At 41.2% G+C, this 12,725-nt stretch overlaps 1 protein-coding gene across 1 annotated transcript in view; it reads right to left on the bottom strand.

Annotated features, from left to right (window-relative positions):
• The window catches only part of si:dkey-61l1.4 (collagen alpha-1(I) chain), a 45,373-nt gene extending 36,819 nt beyond the window's left edge, over nt 1–8,554 (bottom strand). The window contains exons 1-4 of the mRNA XM_035166159.2: nt 8,472–8,554; nt 7,911–8,069; nt 7,515–7,707; nt 6,698–6,805 (exon numbers count right to left, since the gene is read on the bottom strand). Of these exons, the coding sequence (XP_035022050.2) occupies nt 6,698–6,805; nt 7,515–7,707; nt 7,911–8,069; nt 8,472–8,554 (543 nt within the window). The remainder of the gene's footprint in view (nt 1–6,697; nt 6,806–7,514; nt 7,708–7,910; nt 8,070–8,471) is intronic.
• Between the last annotated feature and the right edge of the window lie 4,171 nt (nt 8,555–12,725).

Here is a 12,725-nt window from a genome sequence, read left to right as displayed (position 1 = left end):
AACACCTGATACAAAAGTGAGAAGATAGCGATGCTCTGCTGAGTGAACGGGCGGCACAATACAGAGACAGTACAGACACAGATTCCCCTTTTTATCAGAGCACAATGCTCCTTTATCCTACACAAGCTCACATTGTTACTACAGCTCGCTCTGCCAGCAAAACACTTGGTAACTCTGCACCTGAAGCTATTTGTCCAGCTAATCTTCCTCCACACTGCTCATCACCATCGCAATGACAGACTAGAACCATTGTATAATATAACTGAGAATCACAAACTAACACCAGCATAAAGACCATAACCACACTGAAGCCGAGGAGGCACAACATCCAAAACTACCCATGTGAATGCAGTGTTCCTGTAGATAATCCACATAGGGACATGTCTAAGCTTTTTTCACGTAATAATACATTTTAATCACAGGAGTACTCTGATAAGTTGAGCTGCATAAACAAAGCATCTCAACAAAACACAGTGCTTTGATACCTTTTCATTATCAGTCCAAAATGCAGACCCATAGAATCAGAAATGTGGCCCTGCAATATGGGATAAATGCAAAGCATCAACCATTCCTATTGCCTCATACACTACAAACAAGGAACAATATTGGAAATTGACTCCCTACATGATTCTGATTTTTACTGTCCCACTTAGTCAGGGACAGTTTAGATACAACATAGAAGATGTCCATCGATCACACTTGCTCTGACTGGTTTGGGTAAAAGCCCTGAGGTCCAGCCCTAAAAAACCACAAGTCCTATGCCCATGAAGTTGGTTTCCATCCCAGAGTTACTAAGTAACAGCCTTCGCATCCAACTGGTCCAGGAAAATGAGCTGGGTGTGTTGAGGAGATGAGGGCGTGGTGAGGTTACTGTCTGATTCACATCTGCTGACTGTGGAGGTCACTGAAGTTCACTGAACTCACTGTCATGTTCATGAAACCAGTTTGAAGCCGATAGAAGATGGTAAACTGTGACCATAAAGGAATGGACATGGTCAGTAGCAATACTCTGACTGAAACCAGGATTGATTGGTATAATATGGATGTCGACAAAACATTTCCCACATCGCCAGCAGCAGTCGGGACTATTGACACAAAGCAGGTTGTCTCCATGGCTTCATGCTGTTGGCTCCAGATTGTGACTCAACATCTGCAGCCTCAGCAGAAATCCAGATTCATCAGACCACGCTATGTCTTCAACTGTCCAGTGTGAATGAGTCTGTGTCACTGCAGCCTCACTAATATCAAAACTTTCCCCCATTCTGATGTTGTGATGATGCAGTGAACATTAACTGAAACTACTCTGCTGTATTTTATTCATACATGAACAACTTTTGTTCATCCATGACTTTTGGCTTTTTCCCCTCTCAGGCTACATAGATATACAAAACCTGAACAAAATTGTTATCTGTAGATTGTGAGTCTAACATATAATTAAGTGTCATGTTAGAACCTGGAAGAAATTGAGCATTAACCAGTCAGGGAGAGTCATTACTGCATTAAGGAAACTGTGCGATCTGAGGTCTGCAGGTCACCTTTACATTATTGTTTTGTTTAGATGGATAATTTCCAGCACCAATTTCTCACCTCTACTCAAATGATTTCTCTGTAAATGCACTTTACGATTTTAACAAGATTATATCGAAATCTATAATAAGCCTTTAAGCACATGGTTCTGTAGGCTATGTGGCTTCCACATGTATCAAAATCAATGTGCAAAACTGAGGACATATTTGAAAACTGTTGCTTATTAGTATATTCATGACGTCATCACAGCCTTCAGCTGGTTTCAGTGTTGACTTCTCTTTGACTCGCTGTGCTCACATGGCCTGTATTTAATACAGCTGAATCCCTGATTAAACTGTTCTCCTTCACATGTCTTTCTGTTTCTGTTTGAAACACTGACTGAGATGTGGACAATATGAACTACATGTTTACCTGCAGCGATGATTGTATATAAATAGAGGTCCCACGATACACCAGCCTGATCAATCACAAGTTAATCTCAACTCTCAAACATGACCTTTCACCTTGTTTTATAGTATAAAATAACTAATTCAAACCAAACTTATCAGATACATAAAAACATATATCAGTACGACAGAACAACCTAAAATCACAGAAGCCATGTTTCGGAATAATAATTTAAATGTTTTCTTTGATTTTGGACCATGTCCCATCTGCTAACATGGAATAGGTGGAGTTTATAACCTATACTGCAACCGGCCACCAGGGGGGGAAAAGAGGCGCTTGAGCTACATTTTATTGGAGCTGCCAGCACTTCCAAGCTGCTGCTCTGCACTGAAGTCCTGATTTTTTAACTTGAACGCTGTCTCCAAAAAATCCAGATCTAAGTAAACACAGACGGAGGTGTGCCTTTCCATTGAAAGAATTAGGATTACTGCCTTCTTCAGAAAGTAGCCATGGTTTATGGTATATGGATCTATAAGGTTCTTTTTTGCAAAACAATTGCTGAAAAGTTCTGAAAAGGGAAAATTTGCGACAAACTTGTGCAAAGTTGACAAGGAAACAGAAACTGTTGGCAGCAATTTGTTGTAAAAGGGCAACACTTCCTCACTCTCTCAATCACATTCTGGGATGTTGCATTGAACCTTTAATGGTTCAGCCAAAAAAGTTCAAAATTGCACACGTGCGCTGGTCGAGATCAACATGACACAATTGGATTGATTTAAATAGACCTCTATAAATAAAGTATTAAAGAACCATGGCAAGTTCAATAAATTAGCTTCTACATGGCAACAACAAGAGTGTCACCTTAGATACATATGAAAGTTGTTCCAGTGCAATCGTAGTCTGACCATGAAACATCGACACGTCACAGGAGGGATGTTGTGTGCTCACTGAAAGTCACTTTCTGATTCACATCCTGCATTCCTACACTCTCTGATGTGTTATCACTGACATTCTGTCACATCACTTACAGTACATACCATATCTGTCTGTTGCCCATCCACAATCAGTCCCATGTGGAGAGAGTCCTGCAGCCAAAGGCAGCCCAGCATGAAGGTTAACGTAATCCACATGTCTACAGCATGTCCTCAATAACTGCAGCTGTGCTTGAGTCAAGCAGAGTCCAGAGCCCATATGCAGACCTGGATCTGTCAGAAGAGGAGCTGCAGCCTTTCCCCTCCTCCAGCGCTCCCTCCTACAGCCACACCCAGGACTCTGCTGCCACACACATTACACCACATGCTACCACACCCCACACTATTCACTCAGCCCTGAGGAGGATGGATGCTTATCTCCTGTGCACTGCTGCTTTCACATCAAAGCCTCACGACATACTGTTATCTCCATAAACTTTCACCACTGGCATCTCTCCACGAATGTTAGAATTAAACCATCCATGATCGACTGCAGGATCAACAGGTGAGGAGATACACGTAGAAAGTAGAATGGTACTCAGAGAGCGCATACCTCCTCCAAGGCCCAACTTGGATTTTTATTTCATAAAGATCCATGAATTATTCTGAGAAATCAACGAAACTGTTAAAAAACATGTCGCAATGTTAAAGAGAGAAAAAAAATTCTCAATCTGCAGGGGATATAGTGACATGTTCCTGAGTTATGTCCAGAAAAGTGGTTTTGAAAACCATTTTAATGTCCAAGGGAAATTGACCTCGGACCTTTTGGATAAAATATTTTGTAATTTTATGGAATGAGGATTTTTTCTGACATTTCCCACCTGAGCCACATTCACCCCTAATGAATGAGTTCTTTCTTAAATCCAAGTGACCATTTTTGCCAAGCCTGAAGAGATTCCCTTGAGGTGTTCAGAGAACAAGAATACAGAAAAACACAATGCCAGCCAGGGCTATCGCTGGCATGGAGCCATAACAACAAAGGTTTAGTTCATTTAATAGGCTCTGTGACTGTTTTTTGTTCATCTTCTGCTTGAACAACAAAGACGTGAAAATGGGAACCACTTGGCTGTACTTGGTTCAGGTTTGGACCTTGGTTGAAATTTGTATACAATAATTATATAATACAATCATTTCACTTTTGTCAATGTTATAATTTATGACATACTGAAAGTAACCAGGAAGTCTGAACCAATCCTTTACGTTCTCTTTTTGATTTTCCGGATGTACACCATACTCGGACTGGATGCTTCCAGAAAATGTCACCACATTAGCTGATGTCAAAATGGAAATAGACAATTTCCCATGATGATACACAAATGGTTTACATGAAAAGACTTTCATGTAATTATAGGTTTCACAGTAGGAAACCAGAGCAACAATCAGCTAGTGATCTCACCATGAGTAATTTGGTTAATATGGAAGAATTACAGAGGAGACCTCCAGCAGCCTGTCCAAGCACAGGGAGTGGTTGGGGTCTTCACTGGGTTTAAAGACTGGGATCAGCAGTAAGAAGGAGAAGCTGTGGTCACAACATCCTCTCCAGTAGAGTGAGGGGATCACATGAAGCGTGGGCCTCTTCAATGAGGCTTTTAGTTCTTGACGATACTGTATATTGTGTTTAAGACTGAAAACCCTCAGCAAATAAACAGCTTGAAGTCCCACCATAAACACACACACACACACACACACACACACACACACACACACACACACACACACACACACACACACACATATATACAGTATAAATAATAAATAACATATAAAAACCAAGCATACATACAAATATACACAGTCTAACCATGACAGAGAGGAAAAACCTGTCATCACCGTTCTAATAGTCGGGCCATGTGGTTTCTGTTGTACCACATATTAGGAGCCGAGAGGTTTTTCTCAGTGAAAAGGACACTGTTGAGCTCAGCTAGCTGCTTCCATCAGATGATTTCTACTACCATCATATAAAACTTCTTTATACAAGAAACTCACTGAATTTGAACATTGCCCACAAAGGCGTAATATCATCGAAGACATTAAAGGGATAATGACATGAATATAAATAATACTACAAATGGTAAAAAGGAAAACTAAAATTGGTTTTGATTGACCTGTATTTGGTGAGAATGAATATATATTCACTTGAATCAGAATGGTGGAGCCCCTGTTTTAATTTTATCAATGCCATTATTTCTCCTTCAGAAGAAGCCATCAGGTTTATGAGAAGCAGAAAATGTAGTGAATCATCCACTTTCTTTTTGATTTTCCCAACCCACACAGCCACCTGAACCACTAACCTTTAGGCTCCCACCACACTGAAAAGTACACGCTCTGTCAAGTGTGGAAAGCTGGCAAATACTGTGTGAGGGTGGACAGGAGCAGCACTGAGGATGCAGCTAGAAGAAGAGGTCATGAATGAACAGAGGCCAGACCACAATCCTCCCTGAAGGGGTGTTCATCAGAGACACCACATCCTTCAGCGTCTGCATACGCATCAAATACTGGGGAACAGACAGTCTTATAACTGGTCTGCCTCCTGTTCTCTGACTGTGCTTCTCTTACTGCCACCTTTGGTGCAGTTCAGCTGGCACAGGGCCTTTCAGGCCATCTAAGGAACGCAATGGGGTTTGCCTCCTTGCTCGCCCAGTGACTCATTCTGTGAAATTGGAAAAGGAGCAGGCCCCCTTCCTTTATTCAGTGGGTCCAAAGGGGCGCAATCAATGGTGAAATGGGAAACATTTAAATTTGCTGTGAGTGGATCGAATCAGAAATTCCAAACAACATGGTCTGCATTTATTAGATGTGTTAAAGGTCTTTCATTTCCTATGAATTAATTGAATATTATTTGATCTCCTCCTATTATAATGCATGGCTAGGAGCGCATTACTCTGGATGTAGAGCTTATCTATCATAAAGAGAATTATTGTTAGTCGTGACAGTATCTGTTGTTTATATGTTTCTTAATATTTCTATATATTTATTTAATTTTATCTACATTTGTATGTTTATTTCTATTTTCCTCTTTGTTATTACTATTTTTGTATATGTTACCCTCGACTGGGGTGGGGGGGTGGGATCAGGTCAGTGATTATAAACATAATACATGTTTTCTTATTTCAGATGAAATAACATGGATAAAATAATGTCTGACAGCGATGAAGAAGCCATCAGCAGGTCAGAAAGGTTGGAACCTGAATCCAGTTTATCTTGAAGGTAAAGTGAGCAAACCTCTGTGCAACTACATTGAGGCCAATTTTTTATTAAATTTCCCGATTATTTTGTTATGGGTGTTTATTCAAGCTTCTACCCGTTCTGACGGTGTATAACGTGTCCATATTGACAAACACTTGTTTCAAATGTTCCCTAATCAGTGTCTGTATTGTCCAATGGAGCAGAATATGTCTGTTCCAATTATCTAGTAATTACTGGATCTCTTGCGTTGGACCTTACACTTCACATAATGCTAACAATCATATCAATTGTTAGAATTCCATTCTCCGATAAATACTTGAGACTCCAAGCGCTCTCATACTCCATGAAATCTGTTTCTAATGAAGGTTTTGTTGAACATATGTCTGCAAGTCTTCTTGACAAAGTTTCGTCAGTCAGAGCCAAAACAACTGTAAAACTGGTACAATGCTCCCATCAACGACTTTCTAATGCCCACTGTACACACACACACACACACACACACACACACACACACACACACACACACAGGGGGTGTCCTCTCATATTTTGTATCTGAATCAAATGTACAAAACCTTATGGACAGTGAAATAATCATTTCAATTCCAGCCAGGGAACTCAGTGTTTACCTGGTTTTGACTGGAGGATGGTGGGTTGCAGGAAGGCTGATTGAGAGTGCATTGGTCTCTGGCAGTGTCTGGATCCCCCATCACAAAAGTCATCTGTCTTACAGCACCCTGAGGACACCAATGGGAAGAAAGGGTCATAGGTTAACCATTGGTAAACCTCAGGCCCAGGAAACCACACCTTTAACCCCCCACCCCACCCCGCTATATAGACTTGACACTTGAGACGAGGTCAAGAGGGCCAGGTGAGGACATAGATCAATGCCTGTGCAAACAAGTGGTAGGAAGACAGAGAGAAAACTAAAAACTCCTTGTGTTCAAGATAGATACTTTAAAAAGGGTTCATCATGTCACACTGTATGATGAGAGGTTTCATCAGTGATGGACACAATTACTGTTCAGTGAGTCCAAATTTACAGTATATTTACTTACTTTTACTTTACCAGTGATGAAGGAAGTAATGGAAACATGTAATTAAGTAAAAGTACAATTAAATTGGCAAACAAGAAAAAAGTTCCACATTATTATTTATACTTAAATATCACAGCGTCTGAGTGATGGGCAAGTGTGTGCATTATGTGTCCTTCCTCTACACATTAATCACAGAGAGAATCCCATGTGACCAATTTTTTCTTAAAAATGACATTTAAGGAATGATTGGAAATTAAGAGCAGAAAACTGATAATACAATCAAGATTCCTCTACTGCCACCAAGTGGTGAAATCAATTCAGCCTCCAGCACAACCATCCATTAGTAAACAAATATAAAGTAAATATATGGGTGGGTACAGGTGTAACATTAAGACACACATTTCCTTACTTCAAATGGTGTCTCTGAGCCGTCCAGACTGCCTCCGATCATCAGAACGCCATTGGTGGAGATGCGCTGCCAAGGATAGGCCCAGTTCACTCTCTCCACCAAAGAACAGTCCACATACACCTCCAGCCAAAGCGGGGAGACACTCAGTGCCACCCGGTGCCACTGACCATCCAACAGAGAGCCCACTGTGAACCTTCATTTGATGGAAGCAGGACAGGTTTAGTAAGAGAGGGGAGACACTCAGGACTGCTGAGGTCTGGGAACATGGGACGTGGCTCACTAAGATCCTGCATCCACAGGTTGCTATTTGGCTTGCTATTTATTTTCTTGCGCAGAGGGCACATCGCATATAATAAAAGTATAACATGGGAATATTAATCTGAGGGTCATGCATACTCGTATTCTCTGTGCTGGGTGGAGATGAAGGTGAGTGAAGAGGGGCCGAGGCGGAGCTGCAGGTGGACGTGATGCTGGGAGTTTAACAGAGTCACCACACTGCTCTCCTCCACCTGAGAGCTGCGCAGCTCCATCAGCAGGCTGAACTCATCAGAAAACCTGCAGGAGACACACGCACAGTCACAAAATGCATGCACACTGACACACATATGCTGACACACATCATATGTATAGATCCATTGCATTGAACAATATTTATGGGACCTCTGTGAATCAGCCCAAAGATAATCAAGTTAAATAGAGTAATATGTAGCACACATGAAAACTAATTTTATATTTGACAAGTTGAAACCATACATTTTTGTTTGACAAATTACTTGATTTTCACAAATAATTACGAATCAGTTTTCTGGAGATAGACAAAAAGCTAACCCTTCTCATCTCTTTCTCCAACGAAAAAATAAATGATTGCACTTTTCAAGATGTTTGAATTATTCCTTTAAATTTTCCATTTTCATTCTCCAGTGTCTTACACAGACACGTGTCAGTATTCTTGTGTACCTGGGTCCGAACGCCTGTTGTGTTGCCATCATCAGACTGCCATAAAGGCCAATGTGGAGAGAGGGACACCTCTGGCTGTCCATCGATAAGGACACATTGGTGGAGCTGTTCACCATCTGAGAGAAATGCTGCAACAAATCCACTTTCTCTGTTGAGACACCAAAGAAATATTGTGAAGTAACCAGTGAATTAAGTTGAGTCCAGTTGTTCTGGTCCTTCTGTCCACTAGAGGTCAAAAGTGGCCAAAAGGCCTTTTTTCCCCAGAAGATAATTTAACATGTGACAGTAGGAAATGCACATGTGTGAATGGTGGATGAACTCCATGTAGCTGCTGAGTCCTGGTATTGTTAATGCTGGCTCACTGTCACTTACTGGGACCTTAAGGAGAGCAGAGCAACTGTTTGTTACCACTGTTGTTTTGATGTCAAACTAAACAAATTATAATTTCATAATATGGAAAATCCTGATATTTCCAATAGCTCTCTAGCTCGCTAAATTATTATTATAGACATAAATAATTACAAGAGGACTCATTCGCCTTCCATGTTGCTGTTGCCTAGCTGTGGTAGTTGAGTTAACCAGAACACAGAGTAGACTGTGTAGTATACAGTGTGTACACAACTTTGTCAGTGGTTCCACCACACTTCCTTGTTGTAAGAGCTAAAAGAAAAGCCACATTCAGCAGCCTCATTTCATTAATCTGCTCACTTCTGACCTAACCCCTGAACTTTCGTTACATTCACTCATTTCATGGTTGGATTCCAGTGCCAAGGAACGGCAGCTCTTAACAGCATTCATTCATTTCTCACAGAATGAGCTGGAGCTCAGCAGTACAGTAACCGCCATGGATAAAGGAAACACATGCGCTGTCACTGAGAAACTCCAGTGAGCAAGTCAGCAGCACTAACACTATGTTACTGTATCCACACAGTGTGCAGCGTCAAAATGATATTCTCATGGACCTGGTGTCTCCAAATCTTCACAGACGTTCTATATACAGACATCTCATTTGCACACTGCAGGCTCAGGGGTTCAGTGTCTCTCTTAAAGATACTTCAACATGCGGACAGGAGGAGCGAGGGATCGAACTACCGACACTCTGATTACTAGACAACATGCCCTACTTTCTGAGCCACAGCCACCCTAATACTTATAAGTAATCATATCATAGTAAAGGATTTACATCAATGTACAAAATATTTGAGGAGTCAGTTACTGCACGATCAGAGAGAAGGACGGAGACACAGATGGAGAGGAGTCATTTTTCAAAGCACCCCTGACTTGAAGTGTGCAGGTGGGAGCAGAGAAACTGGCATCTTGACTCCATGTGTTGAGACAAGACGAGAGGTAAATTTGGACGTAACTGTGTCCCAGGCGCTCATCCAGACACTGACAGTTCCATGGCTACAGGGAGTCTGGGGCTGTCAGACAGCAGGGCCGCAGAGCATGTGACTGCAAAACTGTTTGTGATGGACGATGTGATGGGAAACCAGTGTGTCCCCAGTGTTACTCTTCTGTTTAAGTTTGTCTTATCTACAGTGGGACAGTGTGCAGTAAGAGTTGTCCAACATTCAGTAAAGTTCTCCTGTTGGAATCAAACAAAGGATATTGTGGTTATATGGTTTTGTATGAGCCTTGACTATTATATTTGTGTCTGATTGATATAGAGACTGATAGAGATGTATATTACATACAAATAAGCCTATTTATTCCTGTTCACTTTTCATGTTGACTATACAGAAATGACTTTTGTCCACTGAGCAGTAGTTTTGCCTGGTATTAGGCTGTCCTCTGTTTGTACCACTTGTTGGCCCTGTTTAGACCTGGTATTAACATGCTTCTTTAGCAGGGGATCAGAACACCTGTTGACAGTTTTGACTATTCAGATGGGTCAACATGGGTCTGTGTGTGTCTGTGTGTCTGTGTGTCTGAAGCAGTGTGAGGCAGGGGGCTGGGGGGCAGGAGGGGCTGAGAAAAAAATGCAGCATACAGCTCTATTATCGACAGATTTGACTCATTTGAAAATCAACATGTGGTGATCCATGTTACTGTATAAGTTGCAACAAATAAATGGGAAACACTGAGAAGTGTAAAATTACTTTTGGTTCATAATGAAACTGCACCTGGTCAGAGGACATCAGCTGAGTGGTAGAAGTGAGGTGGTCCTTCAATCTGACCCAGGACACATTCACGCTCACACTTACAGAAGTATGTGACCAAATGTGGTCCGAGTGATCAGATCTCAGATGAGTCTTCAAGGTGTTGTGGATGCATTCACACATGTAAATTAGAACTGACTTGTGATCAGATCATCTGAGACGCATGTTAATACCAGGACTGAACGAGGCCTTGCACAGATTTGCCATTCACCCATTCACACACACATTCATACAGTCCATATGTGTGGCAATATCTCTATCGCACATCACTTATACACTGCCGGCACAGCCATCAGGCCAGGGATCAAACCACCGACCTTCTGGTTAGTGGACAACCTGATCGGCCTCCTGAGCCACAGGAGGGTGAATTTACCATTAAACCAGATGAGAGGACAGAATTAAACATGACGATAATATGTTAACTGTTTAAATTACTAACTCATGGGATCTACTGGGAAGGAGGTAGCAGGAAAAGCGACTCCTCTGCTGATTTCTGCCGCCTCTCATTGTAGCTCCATAGAAAGCTCATAGAGAAAACACCACTCCTACTTGCTGTAAAGCCAACTTGGTCAAATTGTTTTACTTTATAATAGTTTATAATCCAGAGATTTCAAATGATACATTAATGCGAGTTTCCACTGAAGTTACTCCAGAGGAGGTGAATGTGTGAAAGTGTCCCAGTGAGAGCCTCCAGAGGTTCTGTGGACTTTCTCCAAGCTCAGACATGTTGAGTTGGAGAGATATTCACAGCTATTACTTCAGCTAAGAAAATGTTTGAATTGCCTCATGATTTAGTGATTGCCTGACTTTTTCATGTAGCACCATCATCAGGCCAAAGTTTGGATGTGTCCATTCTTTGACTTGACTTGACTTGACCAAAAATCAAAAACTACCAACGTTTCAATTAGACACATTTTGTGTTTCCTTCCGGTAAACAAACTTTAGCATGCTAACATGCTAAACTAAGATGATCCACATGTTAGCATTTGCATGTTAACATTGTTAGTGTGAGCCAGGGTTCCTACAGCTTAGATAGCAAAAAAGGTAGGCAGCAATCGCAGATAAATACATAACAATTCTAATAGAGTAGGCTAATACACAGCAGCAGAAAGAAATTATTTCCCTCTGACACCTTAAGGCAAGTTTTACTTAAGACTTTAAGAGTTTTTAATACCAAGAAGGTTGAAATTCAACACCCACTTAAGAGACAAGGGAAGAGTAGAACAGAAACATCCTTCACACTTTTTAGCATGTTTACAGCTTTGTGTTTCCCACTCTGCATGTGGGATTCCACTGCCTTGACTCCCATGTTGCCAAGTCTGACACTTCCTGCACAAAATAAACCATGCCTAGAATACATTAGCTGCTACCAGTTTCAGTATGTCATACTATCTGAGAATCCCTGCGTTGTTGGTTCAGCTATCCTTGATCTGCTCAAGGAAGAGGCATTCAGTAAAGTATTATTATTATAGTATTAAAAAATATTAGCCAATTATTTAGAGATTTTCCATTGTCATCACCCATCTCTTAGCGTTAGACCTTTGAGAGATTGATTGAAGACATTAAACACCAATTTGGCTTTAAGTTTATAGTAAAATAATCAGTGCTGATTAGCAAATCCTGAAGCTCAGAGAACAACTGTATAGCCTTGCACAAGTGGCTGTAGACTGCTTTTCTATGTAAGGAGACAGAGGGAGATTTTTTCTTCTCTCGGTGCCAAATCGGTCACACTCTCTCAGTGACCCCCTGTGTTTGTAGAGTAAACTGATATACCTTTCACCTCAGAAAAGAATTACCCAGGGGAATCTAAAGCTATGAGAGCTTCCTTCTTGCCTGATTAAAGTCATTTCTAATGTTTTTGCCCACCTTAAACTGGCAGTGTGGGTTGGTCATTTGGCATCCTTGGTGATTCCACAACATGTAATGTGGATACTCATGGTCCCAATTGATTTCATACCTATCTCAAATGGTTTGTAAGGTCTAAACCTTATGTTGTGCTCTAACTTGAATTGAAATGAAACTGTATACTCCATGGGAGCAACATCCAGCATCGCCGCTGAGACAAAAAAGTCTGTATAAAAATGCTAGACATTAT

Source organism: Hippoglossus stenolepis, chromosome 9 (genome assembly GCF_022539355.2).
Source record: "Hippoglossus stenolepis isolate QCI-W04-F060 chromosome 9, HSTE1.2, whole genome shotgun sequence".
Lineage (NCBI taxonomy): Eukaryota > Metazoa > Chordata > Actinopteri > Pleuronectiformes > Pleuronectidae > Hippoglossus > Hippoglossus stenolepis.
This window is presented reverse-complemented; position numbering and strand designations above follow the sequence as displayed.